This window comes from Protopterus annectens, chromosome 3.part1 (assembly GCF_019279795.1).
Source record: "Protopterus annectens isolate FY-2018-M chromosome 3.part1, PAN1.0, whole genome shotgun sequence".
In the NCBI taxonomy this organism is placed as follows: domain Eukaryota; kingdom Metazoa; phylum Chordata; order Ceratodontiformes; family Protopteridae; genus Protopterus; species Protopterus annectens.
The window spans coordinates 213,169,230-213,189,475 of record NC_056732.1 but is presented as its reverse complement, the minus strand read 5'-3'; the positions used below and the strand labels follow the sequence as shown (position 1 = coordinate 213,189,475).

Here is a 20,246-nt window from a genome sequence, read left to right as displayed (position 1 = left end):
CGTCCAAAAATTCTCAAGTCAGCTATTAGTTCACTCAGTCTGCTGTCTTGTGAAGGAATAAAGGTGAGCCCTTTATTAAGCAAAGAATAGTCAGATAAAGTGAGGGTACAGATGATATATATAGGCAATGCAGGTGGTAAATGAATGAAGGAAGAGGCGTATACTGAACTGTGCTAAACCTTTGTATTTTCTGAGGCATTACCTGCACTTACATTTACATCAACAAACAATGAGCAGATCAATTTACGTAACAGTAGCAGAGGGATTTTTTTGGACTGGTTGAGGGGAATTATATAATGGTGTCATTAATCTATAATGAAGGGGAGAAGGCAATGTGGTGAGTGACACTGAGAGGGGACTGATGAAGTGCAGATGGGGAAATGAGACAATGATTGATGGAAGCAGAAAAGTGAGCACAAAATATTTTCACACAGGCAGTATAGGATCGGCGGTAGCAAAGGAACAAAAAGGGAATTGAAATTCAGCCCTCTTCAGTGCTAAGTCTGGGAAAGGATGGCTTACTTTTAGGTCATCCTGGTGTCTGACAACATAAGACACTGTTGATACTAGTGAAACTTGCTCAGTAGATAAGCATGACTGGACACTGTTGTCCCAGTCTGTTGTGCTCTCAAACACTAAGGGAAAAAGAGGACGAGGCAACATGGCGGTTTACAGAAGGGAAAGTTGGTGATAAGAAGCAGCAAGGCAGAATTGAATGGGGAGGAAGATACGTGCAAAGCACACGACAGCTAAACAGTTGGCAGATGAAATAACCATCTTACAAATCTTGCGGTGGGACATCTTGTTTTACATTCCATATAGACAGTGGAAGAAGACAGTCAGTTCATAAGTTCATAGGTAAGCACCAGGCAATCAGTATGCCGACCATTACAAGTGTAGCAAAAAAAGCATATTGAAAAGTTTCCTCCAACCTCATGGATGGCCAGACAAGGTGGGCCAGGGAGGATTTGAGGCTGCCTATCCAATTATCTACATTTATCTTGAACGTGGCAAGGGTGCTATTCTGCTTAGCTCACAGAAGAAGTATATTCCAGAGGTTAGGATATTTTGGGATATGAATCTATGATGCCAGGGTGTGTTATTTACTTGTTGTTTTTAGTTCCTTTAACCAGGTATTTGAAGTACCATTTGTTCTGTGGAGGAATAAGAAGTCGCAGAGGGCTGGATCTTTTATGGCTCAAATGGCTAAGCAGAAGATCTCCAAGCAAGATTCTATAAGCGACTGACAATTAAGATTTTTGAGGTTTCACACATTATTGATATAGTTAGACAAATACATGCCAAAAGGTTCATTATATTCAATAATGGGTCTGATGATATATGAGTAAAAGAGCATTAATACTTCTCTATATCTGGAAATAGTATTTTTGGAAATTTGATGAGTTTGTCTGAAGGCTTTTCGAACTAATGTGGGGACATGATGGTCAAAGGATAAGGAATTACCAACAAGAGTGCCTAGATCCCTTACATGTCTTGCCTGTAAAGTGATTTTTTTTATGCCTTCCAAAATGAATTATTCTTCATTTTTTCACATTTAATTTGTGACCATTGTTCTATCACCTGCTGTTAACACGGTCTAACTCATGATGGAGCAATTGTGAGTCAGTGGAAGATCAAATAATAACACCCAAGTTTTTAAGATTCATACACTGGGATAGAAAAAAAGAAACTGGTGGTGTTGGTTATAAGTCAGTCACCCAGACATTGGGTAATTAGTTCTTCTTTCCATGGTAGAAAGGGAAAGACACTTGTTAGAAGTTTTGAAACAGGAAGCATTTCTTGATTTATACAAGACCACACCATATTGATTAATGTTCTACATGTAATTTTCATCAGTTCTGGTGAAGCTCACGATGTGGACATTAGATCTGTCCTTGGAAGCAGTGACTATTGTTTTGTCTGACAAACTTTAAGTGGACCATGACAGACCAGATGGCTGATAACAGTAGGGCTATCAACATGGAGAAAAATAACATGTCTAAGGAACAAGGAGATGAGAAGGATGTCTAAGACTGAACAATATGCAATTACAGTTCAGAAGCAATATCCTAATAATTGTATCTGTATCCATAAGCATGTATGACAGCTCAACATTAAATGTGTGTGAACTAGAAATGTAGGAACGTACTCAGGAATATAGATGGGAATATGAGAAGAAACTGAAGCAGGCTTATATAGTGATGTAGAAAGATGCAACTAAACTGGTATTCATTTTTGGGGGTTATTCTTGGTCCCTGCCACTGACTTCAGGCCCTTCCTGCCCCTATAGTCCTGATCTCCACAGGTCCCATCCTGGCAGCTCCCTAGTGTGATCTGCAGTGTGATGGTTTCCCTACAGGGACAGTATCTGAACATGGAGTCCTCCTTCTCCATGAACAGGCTAATGGAGCGAGATGGGGAAGGCAGAGTCTGTCCTTCTGTGGCATACAGTGTTTTTCTTTGCCCTAATTCCCACTCCAACATGCTCTGATGACTTTGTCAGGTTTGGTGGGTAATGGGGAATAGCATGAGCATGTTTTCTGCCCCTGAGGTCATAGTAACATCCACGCATGCTATGACTTCCCACCCCTACCAGCCTGGCGCTATCTCTCTGAGCTGCAGATTCCTCCAGAGCCCTAGCAGAAAGACATCCTGCATGATACTTCCTTCCATGTGAACATGTGTCCATCCATCCTGTTGACACTCTCAGACACCCAAGGTACTAATCAGTCTTGGGCTAACTTGGGTCATAATAAGGGCTTTATCCCTCTATGCCACTGTCCTGGCTACCTAAGAATGTTAATTGAGGAGGGAGGGAGATCTTTAAATGAACCTAAGAGATGAAGTGAAACACTGACCTAATGGCATGTTGTGCAGGAATAGTAGGGATAGTAAAAGCATAACTGAGGTATTTAATGAGTTCTTCACATCAGTGTTCAGAGAAGAAAAAGAACCAGGGAACTATGCTGTGAGGTGGGCAGAAAGAGTAAAGGGAATAAGTGAACAGGTGGAGTAATAGTGAAATAAAGGGTTAAGAAAGAAAAACTCAGGACCCAAATGGGAAATCAGTCAAATGTATTTATTTATTACCCTATCAGAATCTCACGTGTTTACTTAGTACAAAAGTTCCAGAAAATGTGCCCTGATGCATATGGGAGGTGGTGTTGGGGCGGTGGGGGGCAAGTCACAGGACCATTCCATCCATTCCGGGCAACTATAGACAAAATAGTCTTACAGTGGTGTTAGTTAACTAAATAGAAACTATCATAAGCTGATGGCCTCTCTAAATATAAACAATAACTAGTTCCAGAGCTCAAACCAGCAAGACTTCTTCATTGCAAGCAAACCTGAAATTCTGTGGTTGGTTGACAACATTCCAGAAGAGGGAGAGACACTGGGTATAGTCTACCTCAATTTCATTCAGGCCTTTATCTCAGTAGCCACTGAAGCTTGTGTAATATAATATAATATGACAACAGGCCTGAGAATCATGTATTAATTGGACAAAAAGTTAGGAAGTGGGATAGAGAAGCACTAAGGGAAATAACTTGGAGAGTGATGGTCTGGAGAAGCAATCGGGAGTTACGAAAGTGAGCAATATAGTTCCTCAGTGGTCAGTTCTAGGGCCTATGCATGTCAGTATATTCTGTTCAAGTATGATACAAGGAATTACTAATAGGAATAACTTTTTTACATGTTACACCAATGGTGGGGGCACTGCTGGAGGGACAAAAATATCACATGGAGAACAGAGGACAGAATCTTAGGGGACAGAGTGGCCAGCAATGACTTTGCAGTAATCATCCTACAGACTTTGGACCATCAAACAGAAGATACAGCCACTAGGGTGTTATTCTGTATATTATTGCAATTGAATGCTAGGAATAGTGAGGTTATACTCTTAGTCTTTTGCAGCTACCTGGGGCTACATCTACAGTAATGTGTGCAGTTATGGAAGCCCTACATGGAAAAAATGTAAAACAATTAGAAAGCGTCTAAACAAAGGCCATGGGGATCATTAAGTGGATGGGGCAGAAGGAGTACAGTATGTGATTGCAGTCAAGAAATGTATACTGCCTGGAAACAATGAAAGAAGTTAGTTGTTATGGGTCTGCTACATACCACACAGGCAATGTAAAAAGTTATACTGAGGCTGAAGCTTGTAAGGGCAGAAAAGGGAGTATCACTTGCAGCTTGAGTATAGCTTGCTTCAGCCTAAATCTAAGGAAGTAATTTTTCACAGAGACGGCTGAAGAACTTTGGAAGAGGCTGCCTGAGTGTGTTTGGCGGTAGGATGATTGTATAGGACCCTCAGGAGGGTGTGGGACAACTAGATGTGTTTGAGCAAATGGTGATTGAAGTAGATACTGCTTCATATTAATTTTACAAATAGACTAGAAGATAAAAAACTTGTCTCACTCTATTATCCCATTACTTTATGTAGTAGTATATCTCTTATGCTACTTTCACAGTGCTGGGAAAGTAATGCTCACTCTTCCATTGGCTGGGAGCCCCATTTAGGGGTAGAATAAGTCAAACAAAGTTTCCGCATCTTCTGGAGAGCAGTTGATAGACCAGTCCGACTGCAGTTTTTGCTGCATTCAAAATGATGCAAGTAACTGAGGGACTGCTAGTCAAGCTGACTGCCAATAATTTAGTAAATTTATGGGATGCAGAGCAGGGAGCAGCTCATCTATCCTTCAGAACATCTTTGCCAATGAATTTTACATATAACTAAACTAGCCACTGTTAATATAAAGTGGAATGTTACTGATTGTGTGTGGTATCTGCAATATATTTTTTTCTTCCATTTCAAGAAACAAAGAGATTATATCAACCACTCACTAAATGGACATATGTAAAGAAATTATTTTATGTTACATATTGTGTTATTTCTTTTTTGATTTTAGCCATATTTTATGTGACAATCCCACCGTAGTCAGTTGTAAATATATAAGTATACCCTCACACTGAGGCTGAGAGTGTGAGGTGGTCCAAAGCGAGAAGGAGCAAACTCTTTGATTAGGAAAAAACATGCAACCCGAATGAGTTGCGAATATATAGCCCATAAGAACAAATTCAGGGGGCACTGAGACCCCATATTCTAACTGCCTGAAGGAACCCTGCACTGGTAAGAACAAAGAACAGTTGTTGTGTCATTAGTGTGGTCTGACCACCGAGCCAAAAACAGAGAAATGTGCTTTAAAGCTGAATGGTGTCTACGTCAGGTGCTTCTAGTAGTTCTAAGCAGTGACAAAGCAGGCAGCTTGTCTGACCACTTCCTTTCTTTGTTGTTTTTTCAGTACTTTAAACCCAGGAAATACCTGCAGTGCAATAAAACCCACTCTCATTTCAAATGAGAAGAGCAGCGGAGCAGGGAATGGATTCCAGGAATGGTAAGTTTTATATGCTGTATTCATCCAATAATGTATCCAGAGAGAAGCCATGATTAATAAGAACATGCTGATTTGAAATACATGGACACTTGCATTTCTTTTGAAAGGATTGAAGCATTTTGGGTGGTCTAATTGTTGGTATTATGCAAAGTATATAAAAGTATTAGACTGTTAACACTTACGGTACCCAGCATGAAACTGCTCTTCCACTGGGATGCCAAAAGATGTATTTTGTGTAGTCACATGGCTGCATGGTGATATCATTGTTGCTATTTATAATTAGTCATTATTCAAATGTACTGAAATTGCTTCATTTACATTGTCTCAAGAAACAGAATGCATGCACTTTATGCACGGAAAACAATTTATTTCTATAAGTAGAAACTGTTATGTGATTTTAAGAAAAAGGAAGTCCACAAACCCTAAAGTTCAAATGATGCCACCTTGTAAAATACATTTTCTATTTTTGTGAGAATCAAACCTTACAGCAAACTATTTATAGATTGTGTTTATCATTATTTATGATAACAGCACACAGAGTCACCATTTCTGTGCAGTGTAGACCTAGTCGTGATTGTGTTTTATAATGGAGCATAAAGTAGCTTTTACTATAGTTGTGAAAAAAGAAAACCTGGCACTGGCCATTATTTTGTTTATCTGCCTTCTACTCACAACTATATATTTAGAGAGTGGTACTCACGCTAGCTTTGATTACACTGTTAAACTGCAGTAAGACCTTTACTTACTCTAGCTAATTTTAACTTTGTGGTACTCCAACTAATTGCTTTTACATGATGCAGGTAGCAATTTTCACACAGTAGTTCTCCAGCTAGCACTGTTTCCATTGTGGGTCTTTGTCTAACTCTATTTGCATTGTGGTACTTCAGCAATCTGCTAATCAGTTTGCTTTCATTTTTGTGATATCTGTTTATCTGCATGTATATCAAGATAGCATTTTGCATGTGTGCAGTCCAGCTAATTGAATTCATTGCAGTTACGCTCACAGTTTTTTTATTTTTCTTACAAGTATGCCCACTCTTTACAGTTCTTTATATTAGTAACGTTTCATTTATAAAAGTCTAAGCACAGAAACAGGTTCCATTTTAAACTGAATTACCTAGGTAAATGCAGTAATTTTGTGCATGTCAGCAGTATCCCTCCAGGTTACGATTCTCAATCTGCGTGCTCTACAGTTTTGTTAATAAATCTGTCTGGCTTTTACACTGAACCAAAACATAAAAAAAGTCTTAAATTAGGTCACATCTGGTGTAGTGACCGCAGTGACCAGCTGTGCCTAAACACACAATTATTTGGTGTGCACAGGGGATCAGGAAAGGGAATTCCCTTTTGCCCAAGGTACAGCAACCTCAGAGATGATCAGGAGGGCAATGCAGGTTGTGAAACCTTCTGGTAACTGTTGGCGCTTATGAAAATTTTTAGTGATTTAGTCATGGGCTCATTTCCATCCCCCATTTTTCAGATTCTCTAGCTGTTCTTGTTACTGACAATATGTTTAGAAAATGGGTTTTTATATTTACTATTGAATACACGATTTACCTGCTTGGCTCTGAGTGCTGTTGTAATCAGCATTTACCTTCTGGCACTTTGATGTGACTTTACATCTTCTCATTAATATTACAGATGCTCATTAATACATAACACTAGTTTAACAATTTTTAGACATGTTGGTTGTTTAACTTTAGTTCAGATATATGCTGTTCAAAATCTATCGAACTGGTGCAGTACATGGTCTGGACTTGGGCCAGTAATTCATGGCCACATTTTACCAGTAGTAGTCAGGTTATCCATGCCTTTTATTATATTATATATTGTACAACTGACACTACTGACTAGCCATTAAATTAGGTTTTGATTTATGTTAGCATCCAGTGTCAGTGAAGAATATATATATTTTTTAAATGTCAGAACTAATGTCAAATATCCTACTGAATTGAAACCAATCAGCACCTCTCCAACAGAATCCACATCCACATGCACATGTGCAGTGGAACTATTTATTGCAGATAAATATCAATCACAAAACAAAATATACCATTTTCAGTGATGACTTTCTTCAGTATAATCAAAAACAATGGAGCAACCACATCTATATAGACAAATGTCAATCTGACGTAATTGGATGACCAATCATGAACTTGTGCAACAACAAAATACAGTTATTAAATGGCTATTTAACAAAGTGAATAGTTAAATATTTACTATATTAAACTTATTTATATTATCCCACTCATGCAATTATTCCAAATGGATGTGGTTTGGTTTTGGTATTCTGGTGACAACAAAAGGGAATTCACTTTGGACTGCAGTCCGAAATGTAAACTTTAGGACCTTCCCCAACAAACAGAAAGAAGGATACTCAATAATTTGGTGAGCAGTGCACATTTCATATAATGTACCGCTCATGAAGTATAGTTTCTGCTTCAATAACATGGTACATTTTTGTTACCAAACAAATGCATTTTCTACAAAATCAGCCTTTTTTTGTGTTCACTTGTCACACTCTGGGTACTGTAACTGGCAAAACTTAATTTTGCATTACTTTTGATTTCAGTAAAATCTGCAGGTATTTTTGGCAAAGAATCCACACAATTGTGCTTCGGTTATTGTTAAGTTGTACATTTGATTTAAGATGTTTAGGAACAGAACTGCCTTTAAATGTGAATTAAAATTTTTCATTTCACATGACACCCGGCATGTATGAACTTGGCTTAAATGTCAATGGTTTTGTGGCCCTTATCTATTAGCTGTATAGTTATGGGTACAGTCATTTTACACGTGTCACTGAATAGCAAAAGATTAATGACATCAAAGCATTTAGTGAATAAAAAGCTCAATAAAAATGTATTATGTATCTACAAAAAGTGCACTTTTGTGTGAGCATTAACCTTACACATCCATAAATAACACTTCAGAACAGTTTCTATACTACAGTTTTTGTGGTTTGAAAATACTGATAGGATTTTGTCAAACACCAATGTGCAACATCTGACCACTGAAAATTCAACTACAATGCAGTAAATATTAGGCTGTCACACAATTCTGACTCTGTCTGTGTTTATTTTACAATATTTCATGTACACTTTTTGGCTGTGTTGAATTTTTATGTGGTCACTTAATTCTGTCAGTCTTACAATTTTATCTTAGACTATATAATGTTTTATTGCATTTATTTCATAAACTTTGACTTTTTTATTTTTTAATTCAGGATTCTGTGGCAATTATATTTGTATCTAAGCACAATGCTTTTCCATCTTCCCTCTAGTTACTATGATTTTTGTAGTTAAAACTCTAGTGAGCAGTCATAAGTGTTTTTAATAACTGCAGGTATTGCTTTCAAATGTATTATTTAGTTCTTCTTTCTTTTTGGTACCATATGTGTGTGTGTGTGTGCGTGCGTGCGTGTGTGTGTGTGTGTGTGTGTGTGTGTGTGTGTGTGTGTTTGTAAACATGTCTGAGTTAGTGTTATAAAGGAGTGTGAATATTGTGTATGATTTATCAGGATGTGTTTGAGACTGTATAATTGCCTATGTGTGAAGTATTGCATACTGACAAAACACTTTCTATTTTTTCAGTAAATGACTGTGATACTCAGATTTGTATCTTAATATTTCTTGCTTTGCATTTAGTAACCTCACGGAACAACTAGACAGCAAGGTTTTGCTGTGCATGTATGTGTGCATGTGTGCTATAGAGTGTGTGTATACCTTGCGTCTGTATGTCATACATACGTATTTATGTTACATGAATGTGTGAAAATGTCTTGTCACAAAGGTATGTTTGAATATGTGTTTGTGTAGGTTACCCAGATATGTGTGGATCTGTGTTTGTGTGTGCATGTGTTACACACACATATGTATTTGTGGATATATGTTGTGTTGCACAGGTATTTAGCAGTATGTTTGCATATTATTTTATGTCTGTGTGTGTGTGTGTGTGTGTGTGTGTGTGTGTGTGTGTGTGTGTGTGTGTGTGTGTGTGTGTGTGCCTGCAGGTGCTTACACGTGTGTTTAAATATGTGGTCTTTTGTTAATGTGTGCACTTACTAAGAGATTGTGTGTGTGTGTGTGTGTGTGTGTGTGTGTGTGTGTGTGTGTGTGTGTGTGTGTGTGTGTGTGCATGCATTACACAGGTGTCTTTAAATTTGTATTTGCTTGTGCACAAATGTTACGCAGCTGCACGTACATTTGCTTTTGTTTTTGTTTTGTTCATTTACATTATTAATTGGTTTAACTGATAAGCCCACTGGGTACAAGTATGTTTTCAGGATTGAATCAGAAACATTATTTGGTTAACTGATTTGCTTTGAGTCATGCAGTTTTTAGGGAATCCTCCTCGAGACTATGGGATGAGGTTCATTAATAGCTTATAACCTTACCCTTCTCTGATAAACTATGTGCATAATTTTGCGTAAATATACTGTATGTATGCGTTTGTGTATATAGATCCAATAGCACCTGCTTTTCCCTTTTAGTACTGTGGGAATTCTGTGTGCCTCTTTTTGTCATAATACACACAAAGAACTAGCAAAACCAAAAAAACAACACAAAACCAGAGCCACTGAAAAGCTGCAAAGAACTTTACTGATGTTCTGGTACCTTGGCTCAGTGCCTACAGATGAATGATTTACAACACACCATGCAGACATTTTTAAACAAACATTAATTAATTAATATGAACAATTAAGTAATTACATAATAAAACATCCTTAAAGTGCTAACACATTTGCAGAGATGCGAACAACTTATATTATAAATGCAATACCAATGGCAGCAACGTCATAAATACAAATAAATATATAAAAATTAAAATATTAAAATGAATATCTAAATGCAACCCTCTGGGTGTTAATGTCCTATAATTCAAAATAAATCTACTTTCAAGTTCCAACAATTTTAGTGCAAAATTGCCTCCACCCATCAAATGCGAATTGGCCAATATAAAAAAAAAAAAAAAAACACTATCATCAAGACCCCATGTACCCCATGGAAACGATCAGCAACCAGACTCTCCAAACATTTGTTTCTAATATCCTCCAGGAGTTCCAATATTCAAACTTTAACCATTCTTTTAGTGTGACCTATATACCCTTTAATGGGAACACAACCACATCCCATTATATAAAGTACACTGCATAAGCAACAGCTGAAATGATCCACAGCACAATACTTCCAACCGTTAATCTTAGAACCTGAGATGTTCTTAACCCTTGCATAAACCTTACATCTGCCGCATTTGAACATGCCTGCCTTAGCATCCTCTCCGTGAACACACTTAGAATTCAAAAATTCCTTAAGATTGTTGTATCTTGCATAAGAAAAAATCTGTTTTTGGGGGAACAGTTCCCCCACTGTTTCATCAAAGGTAACCACAAGCCAAAAATTGTCTACCAGTCACTTCACACAGGCAGAAAAAGTAGAAAATTTTGTAACAAAAAGTATCTTATCTTTTAGCACATCTCCACTAGATATCCCAGTCCTATCAAAATTAGTACTAGTAAATTTTCCTCTTTGTAACAATTTATCAGTCACTTGCCTAAATTCTCCACCAACTAAATACTTCTCTGAAGTGTGTTCAAAAAATATGCTTGAACTCATCATATAGCAAAGAGTCCAGCAGATGGGGGATATGAGCACTACTAGCATGTAAAGAATTATTTATGGCAGTCACTTTCCTAAAAGGTTTAACTGTACTCTACTATTGCCATCTATATACAATTCTCTATACTAGAATTGTATCGTTCGCCTGTTAACTGTAAAAGTGAATTCTAACCCAAATTATTATTGAACTGTTGTATAAACTCTGCAAAGTCTTTTACATCACCTTCACAGAAAAAAAATAAGGTCATCTGTGTAACGTTGATACCTCAAGACAGATTTTGAAAAAAAAAATCCATAGGGTACATACACACATTTTCAAAATGGAACATAAAAATAATGACATACGAAGAGGCAAAATTCGCCCCCATTGTCGTACCTTCTTTCTGGAAAAAAAATCTCTCAGTTAAATGTGAAATAATTGTGTGTCAAGGCAAATTCCAACAGTTTCACAAAAAAAAAAAAAAGTACGTGGACCTTCACCTAACATTTTCTCCACAGCTTCCAAACCCCATCTCACCCTTATGTTAGTGTATATAGATCTAATATCTACTGTAGCCTAGTAGAATTCCTCCTTCCATTCCATACCTTTGACCTTTGAACAAAAATCATCAGTATTTTTAATGTGTGAAGGAATCGTAGTCAAAAACCTTTTCAAATAACCATTTAACAAGATTTCTACATTTTCTAAATAAGATACATGACTAGATACTATCAGTCTACCTGGAGGTTCACTCAAACTCTTGTGGATTTTCGGTATAGCATAAAAAGTGGGATCCCTGGGATGTGGAATATGTAATTTCCTAACATCATGTGGTGTAGTTTATATAATGGGAAGTGGTTGTGTTCCCATTAAGGGGTACAAAGTTCAAACTAAAATAATGGTTAAACTTTGAATATTGGAACACCTGGAGGATATTAGAAACAAATGTTTGGAGAGTCTGGTTGCTGATCATTTCCATAGGGTACATGGGGGACTTGATGATAGTTTTTTTTTTGTGTGTGTTGGCCAATTCGCATGTGATGGGTGGAGGCAATTTTGCACTAAAATTGTTGGAATTGGAAAGCAAATTTATTTTGAATTATAGGACATTAACACACAGAGGGTTGAATTTAGATATTAATTTGAATAGTTACATTTTTATATATTTATTTGTATTTATCACAATGTTGCCATTGGTATTGTATTCTATAAGTACTCTGCAAATGTATTAGTACTTTAAGGAAGTTTTATTATGGAATTACTTGTTTATATTAATTAATTAATGTTTGTTTAAAAATGTCTGCATGGTGTGTTGCAAATCATTCCTTTGAAGGCACTTAGCCGAAGTACCAGAACATTAGTAAAGTTCTTTGCAGCTTTTCAGTGGCTCCAGTTTTGTGTTGTGTTTTTGCCTCATTTTGTCCTCAGTTCTCTGAAAGTCTGTTTGAGAAGTAGGGAGTTTTCTCCTGTGCTTTTAAATCTGACTGCTCAAGTTAATGTCCCTTTGTTCTGTGTTCTTTGGTTATCTGTTTTCATTCTATTTCTGTATATTTTAGAACTGGATATAATTTTATTGTTTAGTGTTCAATATATGTGCTCCAGCTCACAAACAATACCTAGTGACTATATAAATTAATTTCCAGATTAAAAAAACAAGAAAAAAAAACAGAGAAGTTTAGCTCTAAATATAATGTGCAGTTATATGCAGATATATATAGTAGCTATGCTATGCTATGCACACTGTGTTTAATCCATGGTCATGTCAATGGTGAGATACATAAACACTAATAACTGCTCACCTGTGTGCATAGTACCCAAATGCACAGTATGAGCAGCGTTGTAGGGGTATTTCATGTATGTATTTTGTCTGCATGGCATTAGTGCTGTTCACATGCATGAATCATGTTAATGATTTGCACCCCAAAGAGGCTGACTTCATTTATCTTCTTTATTTAAATGCAAACAAGATATACCTATTACCCAACAAGATCAAGCAATTTGCATAATGCAGAAAAACAATGTCTGGAATGTGGCCAGAAATACCCCTTAACACATACATACACACACACACACACACACACACACACACACACACACACACACACACACACACACACACACACACACACACACACACACACACACACATTGCATATACTGTGGTCTGGTGCTCTGATACCACTTCATAGAACTGTCATTTAGTGGCTGATGTGTACATGTTACTGCTGCTCTGTAGTGAGCGGGTTGTCCATGGGGTGTGTGTGTTTTTTTAATTCTTTACAGGTCTCCCACATACAAAGATCATGGACATCCTTTGATTTTTCTTAATATTACATGGACTCTGGAATTTCAAATTACAACAGAAATAATTATTTGTACCCTATCCGATTTCTGCATAGCAGGTTTTTTTTTTGTTTGATGTTGGTTGTCTGATGTTATGACCTATGTACTTGAAACAGAGATGGTACATGTAGAGGTGAAGTTCTTATTTTCTATATAAAATATATCACAGCAATAATATAAGCAGTTGCTCCCAGGACTGACTAAAACCTTGTTAGTTCCTAGCTTAATACAGCTGGAGTGACTCAGACCCTCTGTGATTATCGGCAGATTGACACTTAATACTCCCTTTCTCACAAGCATGGAAAGGTTTATTCATAAATGGAACTGCCTCATTTGCCATGACTAAGGATTTTAGTGTCATGAAGGAATCTGTTGTTGTGGGTGTTTACATCGGCTGGGATTCAGCTGTATTGTGTTGCTGTATGTGGGGTGGGGGCATATTTAGTTGTGAATGCATGTATGCTTGAATGCATTGCGCAATCATGATGTATTGCTCTATCCTTTTGTTTAGTTTAAACAATCTATGAGATATCATTTCCGTAAATGATGGTGCTGTCGCTTAGCTATGTTACTCTGAGCAGTGCATCTCCATTTCTTGGACTTTACATGTCACAATGCACCGTTTTCCATGCTATGTCAGCAACTGTACCCCCCGAAAAACTCTGATGTTGCTCCACAGTATAGTTCATAATTTGATTGTAACTTCTGAAATGTGGTGTAGATCCCCTATTTACATACCAACTGTGAAGCTGCAGGAGCCCCAGTATGCAGATGTTTGTGTGGCAACTACATTGTGCATGAGCCTGCTTATAAAGGGCTAGGCAGTGTTGGGTGATCTGTACTGTGCATAAGCCTAGTACAATTACGAACCATGTTCATGAACAGTAGCCACTGATTTTTAAAAAGCAATTTTATTTTATCTCAGCACCCTGGATTATGCCTTCCAGAGATAAAAACTAATCACAAAAGTTTTAGTGTTTCAATACCTCTTAAATTAACACTTCATTAAATTATTGATGTTCTTCGTGTTTCACTGTTGCAGTCATTACATATGGTTTATCTGCCTGCAGGTAGCCCTCAGCCAGCCTGAATACCAGAGTCTTGGATTCCTGCATCGGATGCTGTCTCTTCTTCCATGACATCAGGTCGTCAGGGGTATAAAACATGCACCCAATACCATTACATCAGTCTTTCTTGCCGCACGGTGCCAGAAGCAGTTTGCAAGTGCCGGTCGTCTGACTCCTGAAATTTTCATTTTCGCGTTTCAGAACCAAAGTCTTCAAAAAAGCTAAGTACCCCACTGGGGATCCTTTTTCTTGCTTTTAACCAATGTCAATAAAAGTTAACAATTGTCTTACCTGTGGAAAGCAAATACCTTATAAAGATTTTCATTCGTACTGCATTCCTTGCTTAGGCCCAGACCATGACATCCTTCGCTGTTGGTTTTGTGCTTTATTCAACCCCCGAACTATTCATCGTCAGTCTATTTTTGCAGCAAATTATTTTGGTACTCGGTATAACTATCCAGAAATGGCTTCAGTAAGCCATCTGACTACCGATATTCTGAAAAAATGTAAGGATAAAGACAGAGACAGACCGCATAGGTCCAAAACTGCCGCCGACGCTTCCGTTAAGCTAGTCGCCAGTTCACCGGTACTCAGTAAAGGGCTTTCGCAGCCCCTGATACCCACTACATCAGATTCGCAGGCCTCTACTGAGACCCATTCGGAGTCCAGTATGCTGCAAGATGCTTCTTTGACTATGGAACCTGTGGCTGTCTCTACCTTGGATGGGTCCGGAGCCGCTGTGCAGGCACCGGCTTCTGAGGGTGTATTCAGGCCTACAGATTTGCATTTTAAACCAATGCCATCTTCTTCATCCAGGCCTAAAACTCGACCCACGCCTAGAAAACCGCCGTCCAAACCACATGGTCAGGCCCATATGCCTAAAAAACAAATGCTTAGAATGGCTGAATACATTATTTCTTTAATTAGGGGAAGCCAACCTTCCCCCTCTAAGAGACCTAGAAGTGAATTTTCTTCTGATTCTTCTGATCAGGATTCTGATATTTGTGTTTCTTCTGATTACCAGGATTTGCCCTTATCTACCTATGAGGATTCTGATGCAGAGGATTCCATTCTCTCCGCTTCCCCTCTAGAAGATTTTTCTTTTGGTGAAACCTTGCACACTCTTAGGGAGCATTTCCGCTGGGAAAGCCAGGATTACTCTGACTCCAAAAAGAGGTTTAGTGAATTCTTACTCCATCCTCAACACAGGCCTTTAACTATCCCTCCTGTTCTGGACATTGTAGATGATGCCTTCTTGGACTCTAGCCTGTCCCCAGACACTTTACCTCCAGCTCCCAGAAAACCTGACAGGTATTACAAAGTATCTGACTCTCACAAGTCCCTCTTTAAGAATCCTACTGCGGATCCAGAGACCATTTCCCAAGGACCAAAGGGCATTAAGGCTACTACTGCCAAAACTCCTACCCTTTCTGATACAGATTCTAGAGCTTTGGACAGATGGGGTAAGAAGGTATACACTTCTGCTACTTTGGCCATTAGGGTTTTAAATTGCCAATTTCATATGTTAAAGTACCAGAAGCATATTATGGGACTACTTATACAGAAAATGATGTTGATTCCTGACTGTGCTGAATACACAGAATTACAGGATTTAATGCATTCTGCTGAACAAGCTGGTAAACATACTTTGCAATGTGGTTTTGACTCTTTAGAAGCATCTTGCAGGGCTGCTGTCACTGGGTCTGTACTTAGAAGGCATGCTTGGCTTAAGGAGCAAAACTTGCCAGATCATGTTAAAGCTAAATTACTGGATGCTCCCTTAAACCAAGACAGCCTGTTTGGCAACAAAGCAGAAGAAGTCCTCAAAAAGATGGAGGAAAAAGCTAAATCTATGCAAACTGTTAAAGATTTCCTGCAAGTACAGCCTCCCAGATTTAGTAGGCATTGGCCTTCAAAAAATTGGTCCTTTCCAGTCACTTCCAGGCCTTCTCAGTCCAAACCCAGGAACAGCAGACCACCTAGGTTACAATCTCAGGCTACACACAGGCCTAAGCAGTGGGGGGCTCCCACTTCCAAAGCAGGAAGTAGCAAGACACCTCCCTACGGAAAAATGTCACAATGACTTAACCTTAACCCTTCCAAGCCCTGCTCCCTTAGGAGGAAAGTTTGCCCTGCATGCAAAAAACTGGGAACGCATTACACAGGACAAATGGGTTTTTAATATAGTTTTCCAAGGATACAGATTCCACTTCCACACCCTACCAACCCCAAACGGTTGGCCAGACCTGCCCCCAAATCAGTGGGTAGAGGCTCAACAGCAGGTTCTCTCTCTTCTAAGTATCAGAGCTATTCAACCTGTCCCAGCAGAAGAAAGGGGACAAGGTTTTTATTCAAGACTTTTCCTGGTACTCAGAAAAGGCAGCTCCTGGCATCCTATCCTGGACCTCACTACTCTAAACACCTTTTTGGTAATCCCAAAATTCAAAATGCTAACACTTCAACAGCTGCTTCCTATGCTAGGCAAAGATGCCTGGTTGGCAACCTTAGACTTAAAGGAAGCTTGCCTGCACATTCCAATAAGGGAATCTTGCAGGAAATACCTACGCTTCAGTTCTCTGCACTTCCCTTTGGCTTATCTACTGCGCCCAGGGTATTCACAAAGTGTCTAGCTCCAGCCATTGCATTTTGCAGGCAGAGAAATATTCAAATATACCCATACCTGGACAATTGTCTGATTCAGGCAGAAAGCCAGGACCTGCTATTAAAACATCTGGCATTCATAAAGAAACTTCTAACCTCACTGGGATACACCATAAATGAAAAGAAATCTCATCTACTACCCTGCCAACAGATTGTATTCCTGGGAGCAAGCTTGAACACAACTTCCCAGATGGCTTACCTCACTCCAGAGAAACAAGTTTCTTTGACAACCTACTTCAAACTACTGGCCACAAAGACCTAGCTATCTGCAAGGAAAATTTTGCAAGCCCTGGGGTTCGTGGCCTCTTACATTCTACTAATTCTATATGCAAGGCTGCATATAAGGAAACTTCAGTGGTATCTAAAAAGCCTATGGTGTCTACATTCTCAGGACCTGGAATCAATGATTCCTATCATTCCATGTATAAAGACAGCATTCCTTTGGTGGACAGAGGCCTGCTACCGGAACAAGGGGCTCCCTTTCATTCTACCCCCTGCCACCCAAACCCTAACAGCAGATGCATCAAACTATACATGGGGGGCTCACTTGGCAGGGTAGTACAATCAGAGCAAATGGAACCCGAGTCAGATGCACCTGCATATCAACCTAAAAGAAATGTTAGCTGTACAGAATTCCCTGACAGCCTTCAAAGACCACATCCTTTCCGGACAATTATTGGTAAAGACAGACAACACCACAGTTATGTGGTACATAAACAAGCAGGGGGAACCCACTCATACCCTCTCTGCAGACTAGCCATGACTCTGTGGAACAAGCCTTGAGCTACCAAGTGCACCTACAAGCTCAGTTCTTGCCAGGCAAGCTAAATTCCTGGCAGATGACCTAAGCAGAAATCTCATGGACCCACACGAATGGAAACTGTAACCAAAAATATTCAACCTCTTGAGGAACAAATGGGGGACTTCAGGGATAAACCTGTTTGACTCCCCTCAGAACTACCAATTGGACAAATTCTGCACAAGGACTTCCCACAGTCAAGCTTGGAAAGTAGATGCCCTGTCCTTTACCTTGGAAAGCCTCTCGGTTTATGCCTTTCCCCCTCTGCCTCTCCTCTTGAAGGTCCTGCTAAAGATCAAACAGGACAAGCCAAGAAAAATACTGATTGCACCAGACTGGCCTTGTCAGAACTGTTACTCCCCCTATTGCGCAGTATGATACTGCTGGAGCCATGGCACCTACCCCAGACACCTTCCCTGCTGTCCCAGCAGGCGGGTCAGATTCTGCACCCTCACCTTCAAACCCTGAATCTTGCAGCCTGGCTAATTCCTTGAGCTCTCCAATAGCATCCCTCAGTAAGCAGGTGCTGGATGTCATTCTGGAGGCAAGGAGGCCTAGTATTAGAAAATCCTATGCTGAAAAGTGGAAAATATACTGTTCCTAGAGCCAGACTCAGTGGATTGGCACAACGGTGCCCAGATTACCTCATATTCTTCAGTACTTAACAGAAGTGCTCCACAAGGGCCTATCCTTCTCATCAATTAAAATTCATGCCTCTGCCATTTCAGCATATTATAATACGGAACCACCCCTCTTCTCTCACCCCCTTCTAAAGCAATTCTTCAGAGGGGCTAAAAATTTAAGACCCCTCAGGTGATCCCCTACTCCAGCCTGGGACCTTAACTTTGGATTGGAAAAGCTCACTCTCCCTCCCTTTTAGTCAGCTGCCACTGCAAAGTTGAAATTCCTTTCTTGGAAAACAGCCTTCCTTCTAGTCATCACTTCAACAAGAAGAGTTTCTGAATTACAGGCCCTCATGGCAGTGGAGCCCTTCATTATCTTCCATGCAGACAGGGTTTCCCTCAGGACCAGTCTTTCCTTTATGCCCAAGGGTGGTGTCTAGTGTGGCCCTAAATCAGCCCATTCATTTGCCTACCTTTTTCCTGAATCCACAAAACAAAGGAGAACGAATACCTCAATCTTTGGACGTGCATAGACAACTTGGATTTTATTTGGACAAGACTAAGCCTCTCAGAAAATCTGAACTGCTGCTAGTTGGCTTTGCTGCAGGGGTAGAGGGGAAGGCCATTTCAAAGCAAACCATTTCTAAAGGGATAGCCCATTGCATTCATTTCTGCTATAAGCACCATGGAAAACCTACCCCACAGGGGATAAGATCACATTCCACCAGGGCTGCATCTACCTCTACAGCTTTCTCAGAGAAGTCCCTACCAGGGACATACTAGAAGCTGCTACATGGAGCTCTGTACATACCTTCACCAAACATTGCTACATACCTATTTTTTTCTAAATCCAGAGCTGGTTTTGCCACTGCAGTCTTGCAGGGCTTAATAGCTGGCCCTAATGCTCTCTAACTTCCTCCTCCCTACCTTAGCTTTGAGAATCTACCCAAATGTAATGACTGCAACAGTGAAACACGAAGAACATAGTACAGTTGTGTACACTTATCATAAATGTAGATGTTCGAGTGTATTCACTGTTGCAGTCCTGGTTACCCTCCCTCCAGCCCCCTGACTTCTCTTGGCTCTACCTTTCCTTCTTGTTTTAAGCTTTCTGGTGTATTTGCTTTTTGATGGAGGTGAAACATAACATATAATTGCTTCCCATTGTGAGGGCACCGCACATCTGGGGCAAGAAAAACTGATGTAATGGTGTCGGCTGCATGTTTTATACCCCTGATGACCTGACGTCATTGAAGAAGAGACAGCATCTGATGCAGGAATCCAATAATCTGGTATTCAGGCCGGCTGAGGGATGACTGCAGGCAAATAACCCAAATGTAATGACTGCAACAGTGAATACACTTGAACATCTACATTTATGGTAAATGTACACAACTGTACTTTTGAATTTACATCATCTGTATACAGAAAAATACTTCTAATACTTAATTACAATACATATATATATATATATATATATATATATATATATATATATATATGAAAAAGGAAACATTTAAAAAAATACTATGAAATTTACAATCTAAAGGTGCGTTTCATCTCCTTGGTAATAAGTGATAAACTTTAAAACTTAGCACTCTCCAAGTTTTCTGAGCATGGATTGTGGATTACTACCCCCTATACATTTAAGATTATTACTACAGCAAGTATTTCGACTCCCTGGTATCACTGGTGTGATTTTGATTAAAATGAGCAAGTTCACTCATCCCCCTGTTAGATATTGTGCTTCTTTGATGTT

General features: G+C 39.1%; 1 protein-coding gene across 1 annotated transcript in view; it reads left to right on the top strand.

Annotated features, from left to right (window-relative positions):
- Positions 1–20,246, top strand: part of LOC122798067 (histone deacetylase 9-like) — a 2,531,134-nt gene that overhangs the window by 487,228 nt on the left and 2,023,660 nt on the right. The window contains exon 2 of the mRNA XM_044066719.1: positions 5,304–5,396. Coding sequence (XP_043922654.1) covers positions 5,357–5,396 — 40 coding nt within the window. The 5' untranslated portion in view covers positions 5,304–5,356. The remainder of the gene's footprint in view (positions 1–5,303; positions 5,397–20,246) is intronic.